The 23,997-nt window shown below is 39.2% G+C and overlaps 1 protein-coding gene across 3 annotated transcripts in view; it reads right to left on the minus strand.

Moving 5' to 3' along the window:
- LOC135088078 (meiosis-specific nuclear structural protein 1) overlaps positions 1-23,997 on the minus strand; it is a 46,333-nt gene that overhangs the window by 16,803 nt on the left and 5,533 nt on the right. Inside the window, exons 1-2 of one of the 3 annotated variants that reach the window (XM_063982962.1) lie at positions 5,315-5,459; positions 1,015-1,092 (exon numbers count right to left, since the gene is read on the minus strand). The exons of 1 other annotated variant lie outside the window; for it this stretch is intronic. In XM_063982962.1, the coding sequence (XP_063839032.1) occupies positions 1,015-1,092; positions 5,315-5,390 (154 nt within the window). In that variant the 5' untranslated portion in view covers positions 5,391-5,459. Of the gene's footprint in view, positions 1-1,014; positions 1,093-1,142; positions 1,328-5,314; positions 5,460-23,997 lie in introns of those variants that run through there. One more of the 3 variants, XM_063982964.1, reaches the window with a different exon arrangement.

The raw sequence follows: 23,997 nt of genomic DNA on the forward strand, positions 1-23,997 counted from the left end.
CCGCGTTTCAGGTACTGCGCGAGTGAGTCAACGTGCACTGAATTATTAAGTCGAACAGCTCTGTGGTGGAGCGATGTATTTCAGTGCATAATGTCATTTGTTGATGAGAAGGGTGAAACCGACTGTATCAAGAGCTTGATCTGTCTGTAAAATTATCAAGTCTCACGAGGATTATGTTGTTTTTTTAAAGATAATATTAAACAGAATATTATTTAGTTTATAAGTAATCTTCAATAATAATAAAAATAGCATACAAAGCCTTTTTAAATTACTGCACCTTCCGTTAAATGCCTAAGAATGTAGTTACGGCAGATGTTTAATATTTTTGCATTTTTTTACATACATTTCAGCACATTTACCCTAAAAGATACGTGGTATGTTTCATTTTATTTTATCTACGCCTGAATTTTGAAAAGATATTCGTTGAGAATTTGCTGTATATTTTACAAAAAAGCCGTTGCAATTTTGTTAAAGGTTAATCAGTTTATATTTTTTTATAAGGAGAAAACGTGAATCTCTACAATATCAGAGAATAGATAATAATATAAGTGGAGTATAAACCATCCATTATGAATGTAAATATTCCATAAATACAAATTAAGAATTCGACATAACTTTGCGTATATCTGCGCTAGAAGCAGTTGAAACTCGTTCCTAAGTTTTTTTGAACGTATCGATTTAAAGTAGGCTAAAATAAATATGGTCATGAACGCATGATGTTGTGCTTACAGCAAATAAACAGTGAGCAATAACCGTAGTTTCTTTACATCCTCACCCAAGATGGAAATCATTAGAGCTTGTTCAAAACTTTAAGGCAGAGAGCACACCGATTTATCGTTAAAGAAAAAGTAACACAGAATAATAACATAATACCAAGCTATAAAAGGCACAACAACAAAGATTAGATAGTCACGGAACTCACGGACTAACTTGCGATGTAATTACTGAAAACGTGTTCGTAAATTAACAGCAGCAACACATTAAAGTAAATCGTCAGATTCACCGCACACTCACTTATGAATTTGACTTTCTTGGGCTGCTTAGTCCTAGGTTTGCCGACTGGTTTCTTGGCAGGCGCCGATCTCCTGTGTGCTAAACAAAAAGTGGCCGTCAGAGGAGGTCCTCCACGCCACGTCACTCACCCGGAGACAATACCATTTTCTTGAACAACCCTCACTTTATAGCTTAATTAGAACTTGGGGACCGTGTCTTCCGCTTCTTTATTATTAGGTAAAACAATTTCTTTTGAAATTTTGACGTTATTTTTAGATGAGATAATGAAACAGATTTTGCTTGCAAAAAAAATCGTCTATAAAGGTTTATTACATGACCAACTTGAAGATAATGCAATTTTGACAATGTAAATTATTTTGATGAGGAAATGAAGCAGATTTTCTTGCAAAAAATCGTCCTTAAAGGTTTGTTACATGATGAACTTGAAGGTAATGTAAAGTGGAGATGTCTTCTAATATAAAAATGGTTTCTAGGAGGCGAATATAAATACCATCCCTTTTCTAGTTCAAAAACATTTATTCTTTTTAATAGAACTTTAGATTATAACAGGTTAGTGTTAGACGATTGAACGTTGTATGATTTATTTCTTAACACATAGTACCCCGGTCACCATGCAAAATATGATCGAAACTCTATAGGCGCGTCCTAAACACAAACAATCTTCCACCCTTAAGTCAATATTGCCTTGATCGTGGGGTTCGAGGACAATCGAAAAACGATTACAAGCGAGCAATTTGGCCGAGTAATGTTTATTTGAAGAGCATTCGGACGCAAGCTAATGAATCAACAATCGATGCTCGCGTGACTGCCTGGTATCGATTTGGACTCGCCAAGTATCGACTCGATACGAAATTGTCGCATTTTGTTGTTACATTCACGTCATATGGCGATTAAAGTAATTATACTCAAAGGTAAAGAAGATAACAATCACGATTCTAAAAATGACACGTATGTGACAATTAGACACGCAGGAATAAATGAGCATCTAGATACCATATAATAAATCTTTAAATAATAAATCTTTGGACAATTTCACACAGCGCCAGCTAGCCCCAAAGTAAGCAACTTAATGCTTGTGTTATGGGTGCTAGCTTAACGGATATACTACTTGTATACTTTTTTTTTTTTAAATACATACATATTATACATAGTAACACCCAGACCCGTCACAGAAATTAAAATTCATCATTTCAATTTCTGCCCGGCCGGGAATCGAACCCGGGACCTCTCGGCATAGTAGTCCGTTCTGAACCACTACACCAAACGGCCGACAATAATAATGTGATGTACTTAGCTATGACGAATAGTCAACGAACAGGTAACGTAAGAGATTTAAACTAATGATGTTATTTGAAATGGGAACGCAATTAACTAAAAGAAGCATGTCGCAAACTGATCCTTGCTCAGTATTTCGAGTTCGACTTAGGTTGAACAGTACAGCGTTGGGGTAATAGTTGGGAGGTAATAAGGGGACGGCACGACAGCGCGAGATGAGAGGCCGATACGTGAGGGGAATGGCGGAGTGTCGAGGAAATTTTCCGCAAATACGGATAATCCCTCACGGCAAGGCTAAGCCCTAGTTTACACGGCAGACGATGCGGAGACGACACCGCTAGAGAATCCATAAAGAATGAAGGCAAAAGTTGTATCCTAGGAGATTTAACAGCGACTATTAAAGTTGCACTTTTACAGGCGATCGGTATAGCTCTTAAACTTGTTTGGACAGGATATTCAAATAAAAAAAAGAAATCGTAATATACGAGAGGAAATCTATGAAACACAATGAGTTTTCCCAATTCAAGCAACAATGTGAAATTCATACAATGAAAACAAAGCTGTAAATCGAATATGAATGTTTGAAAGGGTCGTTTTAGTTGAAACGGCGATCGCCGGCCCCCACTGGCGCCGCACGATACAACATGAAAACCTGATAAAATATTTAAAGCCAGGCTTTAAACTCGCAAGGGGAGAGCAGACAGAAAATTTACTACCACTGGGAATACCAACTCAAACTTTGGAGTGTTTTAAACAGGGATAAGTGATACCTAGATACGTGAGTCGTCGTGACGCAGCAATGAGAGCAACGTTGAGTGCAGAATTCTACTGAAACCAGACGCGCATTAAATATCCTCTAGCGAGCTCCGCTCATTAGTGAGATGGGGTTCTGCAACAGTAATGTTTTTAATTTTAGCTTCAGAAATCGTATTCAAAAGCCATTTCATTTTGAACCGGTGCGTTAAGAACGCGATAAAAGTTAAGATATCTCAACTGCGAATATTATGGTAGAAATTCTTGAGGCTAACCAAGTTCCATCGTTAAGAGTTACGACTTTAGTTACGTGAAATAATGCGAAACACGCGAAGTTTGCACGGACCCGCAATGCATCACCGACAATGTCGCGGCGCTGCCCCCTCTAGGCAAATGCAGCCTGTCGACAGCAATTCTTTGTGCAATGGTTTAAAATAGCCCCTCCATCCAATAAAAAGGTTGTATTCAACCTGTTTTACTTTTCCGGAAGCTATCCACATTCCACACCCTTGCGGTCGGTAATGACCATGCAAAACACTCATAACGGCTCGCCGACAGAGAATACAAAGGGACGAATGATCCTCTTCATAATCCGCAACCTCCTGTCGCTCCCCGAATCAAAAGGGTGCCGCACTCGTTGGGCCAATTATATCCGAGTGTCATAATCGCCCCCAAACAATTATGTAATCTAAGTCCCCTCACAAATGGTGTGTTGACAAATTCAATCTAAATACAATTGAGGCAAGTCATTGCGTTGTTTATTAACCACCTAACCCACCTTTACAATGAGAAATGAGTAATTGATGCTAATACCGAAACAGGTTCAGTTTCTATCGAATAACAATGAAGATTTAGCGATTAAAGAGATGGAAGATATTAATTGAATTAGAATTTATAAAAAGGAAATTAATTATAACCGAAATATAATTAAAGATGTAATATTATAAGGTAAGTAATATTTTTTGTAGACACCGCGTCACTCCGTAATGACATAATTGTAGACAGGCGCGTCAACAAGTCTAGACGTTAGAAATAGAAAGTTCTAGTAAATCGTAATTCATAATTTATTGGATAATACTGAAAATTGGTACGTATCAACGTAAATTACTCATACGAGACTTAAACCGCTATAATAAACGAAGAAGTACAGTGGAATGCTCCAAAGACAGAAGATATAAAAGACGATTTTCACCAACAAAACAGAAATACCGAAACTAAGTATTTATGTAAAACAGCTCCAGGGTGATTATGTCGCGTTCGCGTGTCCCGGTCCAATAAGACAGTACATTATGCAAAATATTTTAACATTAAATGAGATTCAATTTAAGAATACAAAAACAGTTCGTGGCATGTCTCTTGAATAAATTACATAACTTCGAAAAAGTACTTCAGACGTCTCGCTGAAAAGAATTCTGATCAGTCGTAAGCATGTATGTTTTAGTGCTCAAAATGGACGAGTGTGGTGTTACGACCTCACAAAATGGTGGACCTCATGCAGCATTATGTGTAATCAATACTTTCAGCAAGGTAGCGCCGACACACCTGTGTTTGAAATAGAAGAATTAAATCTGGAAGAAGATTCAACCAAAGGTTAATATGATACAGATGACTGGACCATTAAAAGGCTCCATTATTGAAACTTAACTTCATATGAATAAAATCATGTTTCATCCACCACGATTAACAGAGTTGTGATAAGGAAGATTCTAGTCTAGGCATCTCCAATAGAAAACAGAGCATGCTCCCAGTTTACTTTCACAAACAATAGGGATACACAATTTTGTATTCTCAATTCCCATATGATGATAACAATCTTTAACTAATTCGATCATGAAGTTATCAAACTTACAAGCTGAATAGTAACAGTTGACAGGGTTACACCACGCCGGCCGGCAAAATGTGCGTCACACCGGCCGGCTTTTCCAGAAACAAATTTTCACCTTATGCAACCAAAATTATTCAGAACTCTACATTTGATAACGTCTGCATTTTCAGTACAATAACGACCGAGCACAGCAGTTACAAACAAATCATCAATGATCCCTACAAATTCGTCATGACCTAACCTTGCAAAACATGATAGACTGATGATTTTTAGCTTCCGGATCACTAAATTGGATAAAGCAGAAGACCTCGGTATTGTTCTGAGCAAAAAAGTTAAAAAATGTGGTGAGAAACACGGCAATGGGCGTTTGTCTCCGTGGTTTGAGTGGCGTCGGCGTCGTAGGTTAGACTTGACGAGCTCGAAGAAGGCTCCAAGGGCTGTTCCAACCTGCTGGTAACACGGGCGCGCGGCATGAGTGGCAGAAGCACTGCATCACCGAGTCCCGGACGAGTCCTATCAGCATGATGACAGATTCAAATTGACTATCTAACGAAAAGACGGAGTCGCGTCGCGGCGCCGGCGGTCTGCGCGACTCTCGCCCGGAAACTGAGCCACGCCGGGGGGAGGGTAGTCGGTCGATAGCCGCACCCCGCGCCCCGCGCCCCCGCCCTGCGGACCCACCCCGCAGCCACCCCGTGCGCGCTACCGTCCCTAACTTGATAACCCGCACAAGAAAATAAGCCCACCAAATGGAAAAATAATGTCACCCACGACGTCTATTACGTTATGTGAAATTCCCCTAAAGAGATTGTTGTGTTATGCCTAAAATATCCCTTTACCATATCCGAGATTACACGTGACAGGAGTATTCTACGTGAAGGTTGCCGATAGACCTTGATGCCGCTGGCTATATTTGGAGAGATATAGGGAGAAGATAATGTATAATGATAATGTTGCAGGTGTATCTGAGAGGTTGAAGTCTCACCTAGCAACTAGGGGCCTAGGGTCGGGGTCTCGGGGAAGACAAACTAATTTAAGAGCCGCCCAGACTTGTACGGGTCTCGGCGGGCTTCTCGCTCATAAAAACGCCGAGCTGTCGGAGAGGGGGGGCAAGGGAGGGTCGCGGGGAGGCCATGCGGAGGTTCCGCCGCCGTCTCGGCGCCGCCACCCGCAGCCAATTAACAACCGGCAACGCCACGCTGAATTTGTTTCGCCACTTGAATTGCTTCCGATTGATTTCCTATTCTAAAATCTCGACGATGGACCCGCTAACACCTCTCGGTAATTCAAAGTGGAGGGGAAAAAGGAATAAATGGGAGAAAAATGACAACTGTAGCCGGTGGGTGAGTATTGTGAGTAATAACATTAATCGTATTCGGTTTTCTCTCAGTTGCGATTTTCGTTTCGAGAAGTATCGAAGATTCATTAATTGGAAGTACCAAAATGTAAAACAGGTAAAAGGGTAAAACAATCTGCATGATAAGTTGTAAATCTAAAGACTGCAGTGGTCATGGTGTCGTAACCCCGTGCACCGGTAACACCGGCGGCCGTGGTGCGCCGGCGGATCGATGCCGGCCAACAACCCCGAGAACTCGTCCCCCTGCGGTAATAACTGGGAATTCCAGGAGTAAGCCACAATCAGCCGGTGCATACGCACTGACAGCGTGGAAATACCACCGGGCGGCGGCAGCCTGACTGCCGGCATGGCGCGCTACAGTATGTTATTTAAACGTATTTACCCTACACTCAATTACTACTACAGTAACTATCGAACCGTTTTCCTTGTAATAGACAGTACAGGTTGTGGTACAGGGTTCACGGAAAGTCATTCAAATAGCTATTTGTCAGTTAACTCCATAAGAACCGAAGCCAGCTTTGAAATGTCGTCCCCTCAGTCGTTTTCACTCCATAGATCATATCTGTGCGGTGATAAATTAGTTTCCCCAATAAAAGTTTCTCATACACTTCCGACGGTTAGTCACTAATAAAGCTAATAAAAGTTTCCCGGGGCTCTTTCTATTTACATAAATGAACTAACTCTCGAATTATAACAACATAATAAGTTTAATATCTTCAAAAATATAAGCAATATTTTACAACCATCACAGAATCTGGTATTTTTTAACGCAAACAACAAAATTTAATTACAAAATAAACTTGTACCTTCTAAAATGATTTTGAAATACAAAGTTTAATTTAGCCGTCGGAATGGCGCCCAACGTGGGGCACAAGATTAATAATTCTTACTTAGCCGCGTATTATATTTGGTTCGTAGCCAGGGGCACATTCACAAGCGAGGCGATGACATAAATAGGGAAATAGAATTTAATTAATTCTTGTTACACACGCATGACATGTGTCCCATAATTTCTAAAACAGAAATTGGGGAAAGCGAGTGATCGTAGTATCAATAAAATAGCAAGATAAAGAGGCAGAGTTCTTTAAAATTTATGTCGAACGTAAGTAACTTGGCACGTGCCTTGCGAATGTACGAGAATGTTAATTCAGTTTCCATGTTCTGCAGTTCGCTTAAGACGTTCGTGTACAAAGTGAGTTGAGGGTTAGAGGGTAGAGTTCCCAGCTCCAGCCGCATTGATATCGCGCAGTTCCCAGTCACTGCAGTAGAACATGGCTCAATTCGCACGCTCGCAGTCGCCTAGTCGTCACCGCAATTAGTTACGCTATTGCAGCGCCCATGTTGATGCTGCGTATTAAGCCTTACTCCAAATAAAAGTACTAAAGACAAAATTGCCAGAAAAAAAGTAGTAAATTCTTTTCTAGGCTGTACAAGACAGCGAAAAAGATTTGAAAATAGGTAATCAGATACTGATGAAACAGAAACTTCTGTTCAGGGAGAGTATGATCGCAAGAAATCGTGGAAAATAACAAGATATTCTTTCCGAAATTAATCAACATCTTATTGTCTTATAGTGGTGTTTCTTATTTCCAAGAAATACTCTATCTCTTTGAACATCCTACAAACTTCGTCATAGGGGTGAATATCAACAAACTCGTTTTTTGCCTAATTCCGGTGGCGAATTTTAATTTCCACTTTCCAAAACTTTTTTGTGGCAGAAATAATAGTAAATAACTTGTATTATTCAATGATATGGTAGAGATCAAAATATTATTAATACTTCTCGAGATATGTCAATTTGAAATTATCAAGAGCCACCGAAATTGTATTTGAGCCACCGAAGAACCAATCCACCGAAATTTATTTATACAGCGGACTTCGGAATGTTACGGATGATTGTCTCAAATTACTTATTTATTTGTAATCAATTAAGTATTATTATCCAGTAAAGATGTTTATAATTAAAAACAATATTCAGGCCTGTGTTGTGACCCTAAAAAAGCATCAAATCTTCCCACGTGAGTCGTAATAGCCGACTAAGGAATTAAAATACTGGAGGGTGGGCTGCAGCATCTTTCCGGGTATTATACTACCATACTGGAACTACCAACCAGCCTGCTAAGCATGGTGATAACGGCAAAATCCCTCCATAGAGAACAAATCCAAAACTTTCTGGCTCTAGCCGCCAACAGCCCCGTTATTCTAGAGTCATCACAAAGACATCATACATGACCCTCAAACCCAGAAACCAACTCTAGTCCCGGGAGGGCGACCAACTGCCCCAGGTTGGTGTTAGGTTTATCTTCCACTAGCTTTCCGCCCGCGGCTTCGCCCGCGTGGAATTTTGTCTGTCACAGAAAAACTTTATCGCGCGCGTCCCTGTTTCAAAAACCGGGATAAAAACTATCCTATGTTCTTTCCCGGGACTCAAACTATCTCTATGCCAAATTTCATCAAAATCGGTTGCGAGGTTTAAGCGGGAAAGCGTAACAGACAGACAGACAGACAGACAGACAGACAGACAGACAGACAGACAGACAGAGTTACTTTCGCATTTATAATATTAGTTGGGATAAGTAAAAATATTGGTCCAGGCTAGCCAAGTTTTCATGATGGTATCATACCTATCCTATACTCAGAATTACGCAACTAATTATTCGCTAAAGACCATGCGAACTGGAGATTAAGTATGAAGATATTTCTAGATCTATACCAGCTACTGAACTAACACATTACATATTTGTGACAGGGTAATTTAACGGAAAACTATGCAAACCTAGCGACAATGAGCTAGATGAAAGTAGTACAAATTAAGAAACGGAGGACTAAATCCAGCCAGCCTCATAGAGAGAGAAGGCCTAGCAAAAGATGCCAGAACTGTAAAAGCGTACTGAGCTGCACCCTAATAGTACTGCAAAAATCAAAATGTAGTAATCATTTTTAGACGAACAGGCAATTTAATCACATTTGCATTCTCCGATCACCACACAGCTTATGACCGCAGTCTATGAAGGAACACTATCTGCGGTTGCGATCCTCATCAGTGAGGGACCGAGGAAGAAGAAGAAGTCATCACCGAAATAGAAGAATGCCGAATAAAAGATGCTCAAAAGCTGTCGACTGATGAAGCCTAAGCCACGACCAGTGCCAATCCAGCTCCAAAGCCCCACGAATTTTCATCTCGAGTGGCAGAATAGATTGCAACCTACGAGACTAGGGAAATTTTAGCTGTTTCAGGACTATTCTCATCTGTTTTTAAGATTCTGCTTAGTATCGATGTATAAATAGCTATCCAAGTCCTCACGCTGATACAAAGTGTATTATAGAGACGATTTTTTTGTAATAAATCGAAAGTATGTATTTGCGAGGACCAAATTGAATATACCAACATGAATAACGAGGATAGCAGAACCATTTTGGTAAATGCCTAAGCTGCTAGGAGAGATTAAGAAGCACTACTAGTAATTAGGCTGAAGATCGAGATTATTCCGACACTTTAGCGAAGATATCCTAGACTTTAGCTTGTGTGAGATTAGAATGCCCTATTAAAAACAACAAGGTATGTACCAGGAGATAATGAAATCACAACTGAGCTTATGAAATCAGATGGAATGCTAGTACTAAAGTTCTCTTAAATACCACCATGTTTATTGGTCGATAAACCAAAAAATAAGACATGGTGGTGGTGCTAGAGACTGGAATGGAATGGACGTTGGCGATGGTCCAGAGTCAGGTGAGGCAGCTTTTTCCTGAAACATCCAGTCTCCCAGACAACCTCATTTTCGAAAAGACGTTTGTAATACTACGTACATATTTAATGCTGCGTCAAATTATGCAGAAGGAGGAATGAGGACTATAATCAGTCATTATTATTGGCCTTTTTGTACCTTCTTCGATTCGGTCAAGACCTGGGCTGTGCTACAGTCTCTTTAATGGCGTCAAATTGACTGTCGATACATGCAACTTCTGAAGTATTTGTATGAAAACTTCATCATATCAGCCCTCCCCCAAGATCAGAACTCGAAACTTATCTGATTGCTGCGAGGGTTCAGAGTTGGAGACACCATAATCTCTTAAAGTCTTCATTACCTCCCACTTAGAGGTTTTCAAGCTTCTGAGCTAGACCGAGCTCAGTATCAAGATACGGCGAGTACATCACACAACTTCGATTCACTGATGATATTGTAGTTATGACTGAGACCTTAGTAGACCTAGGTACGATGCTCCAGAGCCAATAAGACCAATTCCGGCAATAGATTCGCCACCGGAGCCACCGAAATTGCGCCACCGGAATTGAAAAACTGTTACAAAATTCAAATTATAAAGAAAACTATAATTCTGATCAATAATTTCTGTATGCAGATACAACAAAACACCAAACTTTAATCATGTTAAAGAATCGTTTAGCATCTAAGTAAGTAGCTTTCACTCATACACTTGCCAGCGAAATTGAAAAATTTTGTATTCCTGTGCCGCTGATACTAATATTTACGGGTCTGCTGGAAAAACAATACCACAAGTCGCAAGTCTTTATAGCCCGATCAGGAGGACACAGTTGAGTGATGCAGGGAAGAAGAACTCTACGTCTCTCAAAGCTTCTTTGGAGAAGTAAGAGAGTGTCGAAATTGAGCCACTGTAATTGCTTTTTTTCGTGGGACAGTTTTGAAAGGCTATTTAAAACACTTAAAATATGAAATATCACATTTCTTTCATATTATTTGGAAGTCTTATTTAATGTATTTTATGGCTATACTATTTTTAAATTACTAGAATCCCCGAGAAAGAAGGAATAACACAATTTATGAGTAGAAATAGAGTTAGGACGCGCCACCGCTATTAGATTTTGGGTCTTTGAAAATTTTTTTAGTACATAAAATAACTACCTATTGTCCTGAAGACTTTGCTATCGTGTAAAACGCTGTATAAACTATATACAGAAAAAAAATCATCGCTCTAGTTACATTTCTCCCATCGATTCTCAGCTCCGCCGCGTAAAAAACGTGTTTGGGATATTCACCCATAGATGGAAATTATAGCTGTTACCGACTACGAGAAGCTACTTTCCCTTTTAAAATATAACCAAGACCTTTGGTCACGATTTGCTCAGATTTAGTATAATGGGACACATTGAAAACAGGACTGTCCCATCCAAGCCAGTACTCATGGTGCGTCCTGTCTGGTTCGAGAGGCAACAAGTTGGGTCACGTGCGTGGGGTCGGATTTGCCGAGAATATAATTTGGTGGCAGCGGCGCGCGTCCGCTGCGATGGCAGCCGTATCGATTTTGCCTTGTTTCAGGCTTTGTTTAAACATCACAACTGGTAACACGAGCTTGATATGCCTTACGCGATCTAGCCACATGCGATTACGTATCCCTTTTAGTGGAATGGGAAATCAAAGCGAATCTTTTCTTCTGATCTAGAATCAACATTCTCTAGAACAGGTTATGCAATTGAATCTATTTATAAGAAACAAACCGCGTCAATACGTCTACGTAATACTGCAGATATCCAGATCCATATCGATTTAAACACAACTGAAAAATCACAATAAACAGATACATTAAACAAGAGTGATTGAACGCAAATCGAACTTATCAGATTCATCAACGAAGGGTCGTGATAATATTATCAACATTATCAAAATGATCAGGTCATCAAGGTATTTAATTTGATCAGTAAAACAGATAAGAGATCGATAATATCGTAACAAGTCGACCCCAACCCGCCTTCTCCCCTAATGTCATAAATATTTGCAATGCGTACGGGTGTACCGTTTTTCTCATCACGCCGTATACTTTGCTCTGCATAAGGTACTTGAAAGGTTACGGTTAAGGTATAGGTCAATTTACTTGTAATGTTTTTCAAGTTTATATTTAGTTCCAGAAGCATTCATTTTGGACAGGAAAAACGCTAAGAAATTAAATGGAACACAACCAACAATACACGAAATCTGAGATTTATTTTGCTGCAACGGCAACATTACAAAAACTTTTTTCCAAAACCCCACAGTTATCAGAACTGGTCAGTTAAAACTTGTTTGAACAGAAAAAGTATACCCAAGTTTTTTATCGAATCAAAAACCGGGACCCGGGACTTCAGTCTCCAGTTGACGATAATAGAGCGAAAGGGCACTCCCAGTTAATTAATGACCAGGAGACGTTTTGATTATATTTTAATTATGAGCGTCACGTTCGGCGATGAGTAATCAGAGTTCAAAAGTCAAGGCATTAATATTGACTAGGGACATAAATTATTCACAAGGTGGATCTGCTTCGAGAAAAGCAATGACTACGAAAAAATATCAATTCTGGGGGATGTGTTTCGCATAATTCCTAATGATACTGCTAATCCATCATCTAATTCAAATCTTTTGTGTCTTTTATTTGTTATTTTTCGGTTTCACACATAAATGTTGAATTATAGTATAGACTAACAGCTAGATTAAAGAGTTATTTATTTATGAGGACAATCAAAAATATGACGCATGAATTCCCATCAAATTAACGAAACTTTCCACCACCATTCCAAAACCTCCAATAAAAATAGTAAGAAACTTGTCCAAGTTCCAAATTATATAGAATGTTGGAGCTGCGTCGTTGTACGCGACGCCATATGGCTATTACGTACTAAGCACCTCTGGAATCTCTGGATGGATCCCCCGACCCGTCCGGATTCAGTAACTTGGCGAAGTTTGCCAAGAGAAACTTCTGCGATTATTAAACGTTATGCTCGAACTAGGATCTGCAGCGGATATTGGTAATATGTACGTTTAACAGATTGCTGCAGGACGAGGGAATCTACAAGTATCCTTGGACAAACATTAATGGACAAGTTTCTATACCCGCGTTCAGCGTAACGGGATAAGGCGAGGCAGAAGAAGAGTTTAGAAGCTTGTCATAGTACTCTGTTCTCTCAGTGTATGCAGCATTGTAAAATTGCAGTGTAGGTTTTATAAATTATAATCCAGAAAATAGCAATTTTTGTGCAATAACCAAAATCGGGTTCGAAGGACCATACTACATTATGCGCAAAACCCATAAAATCAAGTGTCGGTTGAACCAGCACTCGTAGGCGGGCCCATCAATTGATATCGCATTTGATATCGAGTGGGGTCGCGAGGGCGGTATTATAATGACCTCGGTTTGCTGTAACATCTTTATACAACCCTCGCAGTACGGGTTTGATTTATTATGATGGATTCGGGACTCCCCCGAAAAAGATTTGTATGTCTTGCCTTTTTAAGAAGTTGACCGCAATTTCGGCTGACGAAAACAAGTATTTACTGCCAAGAAAAGAAATACCAATATGTGCCTTTAAGAAGGCAATGTGAAGTTTCGATGAAGCTTCCAGACAACATGATAAGTCATACATTATTATCTTTTCTGAATTAAAATTCAAACCGTATCTTAAGCAACGTAATTAAAGAGGGGCATGTATGCGTAACAGAACACAAATACAAATCATATTAGCTACATTTCTGGCCTGGCACTGGGCTACATGGACATAACAGAGTACACCGTGCCACAAGCGCTACCGTCGAGGTCTATAAAACGAATGCCACACGCACACCCCGATCGATCAAGGCCAGACGCCAACGTCGGCAGCGATGTCTTTTTTACCACATGCGTATATCCATGTGAACATCACAAAGAGCAAATAAAAAGAAACGCGAACATCGGGGTTGTTAACTTCCTACTTGTTCGTACTTTTCAAGGTGCGAGTTGCATGAAAACGCGTTAAGGTTTCGTGCAAATCAATATTTGTACAACAATGAATTTTTAAAACATAATAGCTATTGTTTGATTATGAATCGTTAAAAACTTTGTAATTTATAACAGTGGCTTCTATTTGGTGTGCCTATTTCCGACCGCTTTGTTCTTTGATTGAAATATTGCGTTGGAAACATATTCCATGGTTTAGGAATGGCATGGCAATAGATACAAAGTTGCTATGTTCAAATATCCGTTGTGATGTGATCGACTTTAAAGATGTTCAATCATATACGTATGAATCATATGTACGCGGAAGAACAATACAGCTAAGATGGTCTTAATTTACTGGTTGGCCATGAAAAGATACAACGAGCCTTGTTGTAGTAGAAAGAATTGTTCCGAGAAAGCAGAATAAGGAATCCGGATAGCTATTTTAGCTGGATATGTGCGTTGCAATGAGACTGGGCGGCTCTCCAAATTGTTGGTTCCAAATTCTGAAAGACCTTGCCAGGAAAGCCCGAGGCAGCGTCACACATGACTCAACTTTACTTAGATTCAACTCGGGGCATGATAATATCTCTCAGGGCGCTGAAACACGTCTACAAACTTATACAGTGTGAGTCACGTTAAAGTGTACATATGAAAATAGATGAAACTAGACCTATTTTTATCGACAAAAAAGAGGTCAAAAATTTTTTTTTATTTTTTTTTATTTTTTTATAGAATTTTTTTTCTTCCAATTACTCATTGTAAAGAAAACGTAATAAAATTTAAACTAAGCGGTATATCCTAATAAAATAAAAACAGTAATAATGCTAAATAACAGGCGATACTAAAAAAATACATGAAATACACAAAAAAGGCCAACAAATAATAAAAAATGATACTTTTTGAAAAAAATCTGCTTAAAAATTCGTGTTTTTTTGGTTATTTAATAAATTTCTCCAAAAAATGCCCCTATAACCGGTGGTTTTTATTACTTTGTATTATTCTCTATCGTATAACTTTCGTAAAACCAAAAATCGCATGTCTCTATCCCTATCACAACATTTGCTATGAGCGTTTGAACAAATGCCTGCCACAACATTATTCTCCGCTGCAGGTAGAGAAAATTTTAATTTTAACTAAAATGCTTATTATACTTCGAAATCTTTTGTTTTTATTTGAAACTAGCTTTCCGCCCGCGGCTTCGCCCGCGTGGAATTTTGTCTGTCACAGAAAAACTTTATCGCGCGCGTCCCTGTTTCAAAAACCGGGATAAAAACTATCCTATGTTCTTTCCCGGGACTCAAACTATCTCTATGCCAAATTTCATCAAAATCGGTTGCGAGGTTTAAGCGGGAAAGCGTAACAGACAGACAGACAGACAGACAGACAGACAGACAGACAGACAGACAGACAGAGTTACTTTCGCATTTATAATATTAGTTGGGATTTAACTTGTCTTTATCTAAATTACAAATCTAGAGCCATTTTCAGTTTCGTTGTTAACGAAGCGTTGAATAGTGCGCCCGGAGAGGCTTAGTTCAAACGATCATTGCAAATGTTGTGATAGGGATAGAGAAATGCGATTTTTAGTTTTACGAAGGTAATACGATAGAGAATAATACAAAGTAGTAAAAACCACCGGTTATAGGGGCATTTTTTGGAGAAATTTATCAAATAACCAAAAAAACACGAATTTAAAAGCAGATTTTTTTCAAAAAGTATCATTTTTTTTATTTATTGGCCTTTTTTGTGTATTTTATGTATTTTTTTAGTATCGCCTGTTATTTAGCATTATTACTGTTTTTATTTTATCAGGATATACCGCTGAGTTTAAAAGTTATTACGTTTTCTTTACAATAAGTAATTGGAAGAAAAAAAATACGATAAAAAATTTAAAAAAAATCTCAAAAATTTTTTGACCTCTTTTTTGTCGATAAAAATAGGTCTAGTTTCATCTATTTTCATATGTACACTTTAACGTGACTCACACTGTATTGCAAGTAATTCTGTTCAAGTCCCAATACCCAACCGTATGAGTCATCTGGTTCGGCAATATTGTTACTTAGAAGAAAACAAACATTACTTACAAACAATATGGGCATTATATTCAATAATTGAATAAATCTAAAGTTTTGTTATGTCTACTAAATACTAATATTATGAAGGAAGTGCATGGAATTCTGCTCCAATATTCCAAGTTTTATTACTGAATTCCTACTATGAATAGTTTTACATATTTTGGTGATTGTGATTAGGTAGCTCTTGGCGTTAGTTTCTAACTGTAAGTACGGAACTAGGATTACTAGTCCATTAACAAGCCTTAAACTGTCTTAGGCTTCACCAACGTCTAATTTAGACGCAGACAAATCCCTCTAATTACTAGGTACATACTAGAACATGAACGCTAGAGGCCTAATACCGCAAGCACCTTGGACGAGCCAGCGAAACTTGACACCTGAAGCCTTACTAGATTCGCGGTCAAACGACGGGTAATGAATGGATGTACCGTTCACAATTGAAATGAAAATTGTGTTAATCACAGACCGTTGGATGATGAATGGTGACAAATAATAGTGTAATTGAATGGGCGGAGGATGGCAGTTCAATTATATTTTTCTGTTTGTTCAAACAACAATCAAGACTGATTAATTATTTGGACCCAAAAAACCTACTATCAAGTGAAATATTGCCTGTCTGCCCAACCGACTAGCGGCTGGCTACAGTTACTATTTGAAAAATAACAAATTAGCTCATAAACAGTCAGATCACCATGTAAGTAGATGTCTAATATTTTACATTATTTTGAACGCACTTAACCAAATTATACCCTGCAGAGTTACTACTTCACAGGATTCTTTGCAAAGTCAGAAGTAGTTACCTGCATATTGTCTCCCAACAAAAAGCAACCCAGACAGCCACTCCAGAGTTTTCCCTGAAATTCCCGTGAACAGCTTGAGCGCCAGCCAATGATATTATAGAACTATAGATATGTTACGTTCATAGAAATTACGATTTTAATCCGTGCCGAGCTATTCCAAATTGCACACATTGACAAATGTAACTGATAAGTGAAACAAAAGATACGAAATAGCACGCAAATGAAAGAGATAGCTATAGTTTTAACGATTCTGCACTAACTAATCTATGTCCGCAGCGCACGCATCCTTATCGCTCTAACGTCAAAACAAGATAGCTTTCTCTTTCTTAACTTAAACATGGCGCATGGCGTCTTGATTGTTTGCATAAATAATTGAAAATATAAATACTAAATAATTTTGCATAATCACATGTGGTAAGAGATCCCTTGTATTTTGTTTACTTTAGAGTCATAATTGGTACACTTTCGAAACACACACGATGGCATTTTTTATTTATTTTGGTAAGAACACAGGAACTTACGGTGTGGTACGCACGCGATTGCGCACGACGCAGGCCACACGAAGACTAAACACAAGACGTCCCAATTGGGACGTATTTGAGTATTCACAGCGCGAGCGCTTATAACATATCTGCTTTTGTTTTTATATAATATCATTGGCGCCAGCTGTACGGGTGATTTATAGCGCGTCGGAGTATCGCCAAATCAGCATTTCCATTAACATTTCAGGGAGCATGCAGGCGACGCGATAAAACTTACATTCGAGACCATTTTGCAGATGCACGAAAACAGTGTCGAATTCTTGGTTAATATTAAAATGTTGGAGACAGCTTGATGTAAAGAGGTGCAAATCACCCAGACTTATGGATTTTAAAAGCCACATCGTCGCATCGACACAGACATCGCGTTAGCTATGACTTTACTAGAAAACGTGAAAATGTAATTTCTCTTGGAACGTTATATTTTCTTTAATTAACCGCAAACGCAAATGGCACCTTGGAAATTACACTTGTGGCTTTTCATTATTCTGGCTTTTACAGCAGATACGACAGTTTGTAATGATTGTTAAAGTGATACTTATCCAGTTACTAGGGGCACTAGGGCCAGCTAAAAGGGGGCATAAAAGATAAGCTTACTAGGCATTAGAAGCACCTCTTATGGGCTACCATGGAGAGCCGATTAGGGATTACTTATTTGACGTTCATAAGTGCTAAATCTTGGGCATAATGAATACAAACATTTAATCTCATGTTTATCAACGACCATTAAAATTTACCTATTTTGAAATGGAATTCGTCCTTTATATCATTGCATTTCAAGATTGAACAGCAGCGAGATCCGAAAGAGTCACAGTATCAAGCATGCAACTTTTCCTAAACCGAGACATCTGCAGCGTGTCAGAATTCGCTTCCATTTATCTCGTGAATTTAAAACAAAATCAAAAGGAGAACGAACAGCGGGAAGGCGAAATTATTGCTTCAGTACGAGAGCTTCGGTCGAATATCCGCCGCAGATATTACGCTGTAGGGAACATCTGCCGAGTTCGCGAGTAACCTTGCAGTCCAAGGAGATTCCCTTACAACGAGTTATTTTATTCACAAAAATACATTTTTCATTATATGTATTTTATATCCCTTTTTATGGGAGACATGGTGACTAAAAATATTCTTCGACTTTCATAGCATAATTATCATAACTTATTTGCAATACTAACTAATATTCGATTTCGTGATAGCTTCGTTCGAAATCTATAAAAAATGTATCAAGATAGAGACACTGAACATAGCTAAGTACCTACCTATAATAAAATTTTACGTCGAATAAGTTGAAGAAAATTGTTTGGATTTTGTATTCTTGTCTTGTCTTGGTTGAAAATGCGAACCAATACGAAAAAATGCAAATAAGAAGTAGGTATCATAATATCAATATTGTACAAACATGTAGGAAAAGAAAGGAATATTTATTATCGACATTCCGCGTGACTCAAATGACATAAGTATCAATAGTATCGTAACTTGTTTGTCTGGAAATTGGGAGCAAATCGAATCAGTGTGAATAAACATGGGTTGTTTGCTTGAATATTATTCACTTATCGCCTTTGTTCTTTCGGCCTAGAATAAAGTTCAGTATAAGTGGAAAAAACCCAAATCTTTATAATCAACGTAAAATATATTTTTTCAACAGATGATCGTTATTTTTTCAGAGCACTTCACGCCTGACAGAACATTGACGTCATAGGTAGCCTACTTTCGTTAGTGCACGAACCTCAGAAAATGCGCCAAATGAGAACATAGCAGGTAAAACAATTGGCTACAGAATACCGGCTGTCTATAATAAATGAGAAAGTTACTCACTGTTTTCTTGATTATATTGCTAAAGAAATAAATTAATAATTTTGATAAAAGAGAAGTGTCTGACTTTGGAAAAGGGCATTTTCGCTAGAAAAATCTTAAAGGGAGTGTGTAAAATATGGAAAACTCATAGTGTGAAATATGTAGGCTGACTTATCTATTACTATTAAATATGAAATAAAAGGTGTTTCTAAATAGACTTCTTGCATTTCTTTGTCACGGGACGCGACCAAAATCAACGCAGTCTGTCACGGGCAAAAGCAGTGCAGTAAGCTCATAAAAGCGTGATCTATTTCAAATCCACCGCAGATTCCGTTCATTTGAATACCCCATGTCACTGAACCTGATGATTCAGCACGTGAATTAGTACCGTTGCAGTCGGTGTGCAGCCGATCATACGGCACACGCGAGCCGAGTATTCACCCCGGGCTAGCCTTTTGGGCACCATCCAAAACAGCACAATCGATACGCCGGAGTCGCCAGATGAGATGCTGCTACTATTCTAGCTCGATTCAGCCTTATCTGTATCTAGATTACGAACGTTTCAGGAATGCTTAGTCGGAATACGGAATGTTTAGCGTTTCTGGGCCATTTTTGTCTATTTTTTTTCCAACAAATTGTATGTAGAATAAGTAATACAACGCTACTATGGTAAGCTACAGTCATACAATACTGAATTTAAATATTTCAACACCATTATTTTCAACGACATTCGGTTTAGTTTCCCCTATCCGTGGATTAACAACGTAGGACTGCGCATGATTAATGAATGCGCAAACAAGCACTTTAGTAAATCCTGAAAAGTTGTCTGTTGGGATTCATTATGAAGGGATAATAAACGACAGCAAACCGACAACGCACACTATTAGCAAGAAGAGTAATGTGTACAAATGTATTCCATAATAGCATATTAAAAGAAGACTTTCTTCCACTAGACAATGAATAGTTATGTAAAAATAAAAACGAACCAAATAATATAAACAAATACATAATTTATTGTACTCTTTTATCGTACGCTACACAAAAAATACAAATAAGTATAAGAAATATTGGAAAATATACAGAATACTGAAATTCGTCGGTCAAATTGATTGCTTCATCCAGATAGCAAAAAAGGCGTCAGTGGCCGATGATTACAGACTGCGTGACTAAAAGTGCTGCTTCCTTCACAATGCACAATGGAATATTACTCTTGTCTTGATTAGAAAATCTTATTGAAACTATTTCGGCGTAAAGGTAGTTTAATAACCCATAATGCCAGACAGGGCTTCGCAGAGGCGCAATAAAAAAACTAGTAAAACTCCACCGTTCCGGATTTATACAGACCGTAAAGGAATTAATGGATCATGGTTCACGGTAGAAGGCAAGTTATCTGTCTAGTGATGAAACACAGACGCATTGTTATGGGACCTTTAAGTGAGAGCTTGCTAATTACTTATGCGAGTTAGTTCCACGAGGCTTATTATAAATTACTCATGTCAAAAGGTATTAAGACAGACAAGACTACTAGGATTATGAACACGTCTTCCACAAAGCCTCCTCAGCTCCTCATCACCACTTTGGAATAAATAAGGTACCTCATTCGAATATAATATTACCTATTCAAGTAAAGTATGAATATACGATATTAATCTTACATGATCAAAGGCGTTAAATTACGTTAAACTTAAAATATTTAGCTTATTGTCGGAAATATTATACTGAATGAATACATAAGTAAATAATAAATAAGAATACGAGTTCCCACAATCAACACGGCAAAATGTTAATAGTTTTTAAATTATATTAAGAGAAATTGCTGCTGTTCTGGAAATGCATATGGCGTTTTTGTTATTAATCAAGCGGAAAGGAGTTTAATTATTCGTTTATCAATTGGCCAATTAACGTTTCGTGTAGATACGAATGAAGCAACCGATGCAAAACACAAATTAGTACCAGTTGTTCAGGTTTTTTGTCAAACAGTGACAGAATAAGACGAGAATGAGTTTTCCGAGTTAGACCAGTTAGACTAAGGGCTATATTTCACGTGGTCCGCGGGTACCGCACAATATCTGCAGACGCAGCCCTCTCATTGGCTGGGAGCATGCCTTGGGACCTGAACGCCAAGGTCCTCGCCGCGGTATACCAGTGGCGGGGAGACCAAAAATCTGAAGGGCAAAGGCCTGCGCCCCGTGAGGTTGAGGCTAAAAAAGAAGAGCTGGAGGAGATGGCCCTAGAATGCTGGAGAGGACGCTTGGCCGTTAGTCAAGTCGGGCGTCGCACTGTGCAGGCACTTCTGCCTGTCCTAGCGGAGTGGGCTGCGACGTCGGCATGGTCGTCTAACCTACCGGATGACCCAGCTACTGACAGGCCACGGGTGTTTCGGGGCCTTCCTTCACAGAATAGGCCGAGAAGAGGTACGAGGCTGCCATCACTGCAACCTTGACACAGTGGATACAGCTGAGCACACGCTCCAAGAATGCCCAGCTTGGGCGGATGAGCGTGCGGCCCTCAATATATGCATAGGAAATGACCTCTCTCTACCGGTCTTAGTCCACCATATGACCAACGGAGAGGAGGCGTGGCGTGGAGTTCTCACCTTCTGTGAAGCAGTCATTTCACAGAAGGAAGCGGCGGAGAGGGAGCGGGAAGCATCACCCGACGCACCCATTGCCCGCCGCCGACGTCATGGGCACAGAAGGAGGCTCTATGACCTCCATCTGCCCCTTCCTAATAGGCCTCGGCCATCAGATACGGGGGTGTCTGGTGGCGTCTAAAGAGGCCGCGACGGCGCAGCACGTGTCCTACGTGCCGCTCGCAGGAGGTTGAAGGCGTAATAACGCCTTCCTTGGTTTGGGGCTGCGCACTAAGCGAGTGAAATGCCGAGCAGGGAACGCGGACGAATGCTTGAGGCAAAACGCCGATAGTGATGGCCCGCGTTCCCGACTCATATGGCTACCGAGGGCAACGTCAGGTTTTTAGTGGGTAGGCCCTGCCCTTCTGGCAGGGAGAACCCCACATAACCCACTAACTGCCCCCGCGGCTGGTGGGTATACAAATCAATGTATTTTCCTGACGAAAAAAAAAAAGGGCTATATTTCACCGGGACGCCATGGCGGCGCAACCAGTCGCCGGCTACCAACAAAATGTATGCAGCTTTGCGCAACCAAACGGACACCAGGTGAGTAACTCTCTAGAGAGCTGCATACATTTTGTTGGTAGCCGGCGACTGGTTGCGCCGCCATGGTGTCCCGGTGAAATATAGCCCTAAGAAAATGAAAGTAGTTCCGATTTTAAACATTCATCAGTTTTTCTGTAGAACTTCGCTCAAAATGGCAATAACATTATCTAACGAACAAGTTATTGACCTAGAAGTAGAATGCAATTTTGATCCGTTTGAGGAAAAAACTGGAGTGTGGAGGAATGCAATAATTAAATCAGCGAAACTGATTTTATTGAATAGAATACTGCAATATTAAACGTTAATTAATCCGTAAAAAAAAACTAATCCTAAACGAATTTATTAGAATTAAATCCAGCTACACACTGGCTCGAGCGAAAGTAATTATGAAACCTGAATATCTATCACCCGGTTAATACTGTATTAAATAAGTGCCTGGTTAAAAAAAAGGTAAGAACGTAGGGGCAGTCTTTCTTTACTTTTTGAGTCCAATAATACTTCCAAGTTCCATCCATGTGTGATATTGCGCACAGACGAGATGAGAGATTTACACAGAAAACATGACTGTGTCGTCAGTTGCATGCAATTTGCGCCTAAGCGAAACAACAACCAGAACACCGTTCCAAACAAGTAAAATAGGAGTGGACCCAGATGGCTCACATTTTAACGAATAAACAATAGAATGCAACGAATTCAACTGCAAACCACTCCACAAACAATAAAAATGTGCCTTGCCCATGTAATTCATCCAGACTGGGTGGGTATCTCCCACTTGGGATCCTTGATTCTTCATAATTTTGATCAGCAAAGCTACCGGGAATTGGAAGATATGGGCAATGCACCAGATAAAGAGTGTTGCACAATGTATGCACCGTTAATGAAGTATGAGTTTACATTACTGTTGGTCATACTAGGCCTACTGTACATGCAACTTTACTGTGGCCTTAATACACTTAAGTTTGATGACCTGGGTGCATTGTCTCGGCAGATTACGCGTTTACTAATAAACGTATCTCGCGATGACTGTTGTTCGCTGGGCAATTAAGCCACGGGCAATAATAATGTATTTTATTGCTCAATGAGGATCATTTCGATTTTTAGCTGTGAATGCAGATTTATAGGGCTAAGAAATCCTTAATAATACACAGTCCAAAAATTTTTGTTCTACGACAAAAATTGACGAAGTTATGGCCAAATTACTAAAAATGTTCATTGACCGCCCGGCGCGGGGACGATGACGTCATTATATCCGATCCGAACGCTGCCGGCGTACTGCGTGGATAGAAAATATTTTTTTCTAGCCAAACTATCAGTTTTAGAGAAAAACTTGTAATGACATTTATTCATCAGAATAAAGTAAGCTATCGATAGGTAATTTTTAAAAATAGAAATTGTGAAAAATAACGCAAAAAATCCATACGCTCATACGGTTCAATGGAACGCAGAGACGCGATTGGGGTCTCCGCGGTGGTATATTTGGCGATTTATTCAAATAAAGTGTTCATAAGTGTTGTTAGAGTCATATCTTCTTCCAAGTAAAATATAAAAATGTATAAGTATTAATTTATTTACTTCTAACAATAAGGTATAGCTGAGGCAGATACACTCTGCCTAGGCTCTAAGACATTGCTATCATGCGTGTACATCGAAATGATCTTCATAATGAAGATCATTTCGATGTAC

Source organism: Ostrinia nubilalis, chromosome 3 (assembly GCF_963855985.1).
Source record: "Ostrinia nubilalis chromosome 3, ilOstNubi1.1, whole genome shotgun sequence".
Lineage (NCBI taxonomy): Eukaryota > Metazoa > Arthropoda > Insecta > Lepidoptera > Crambidae > Ostrinia > Ostrinia nubilalis.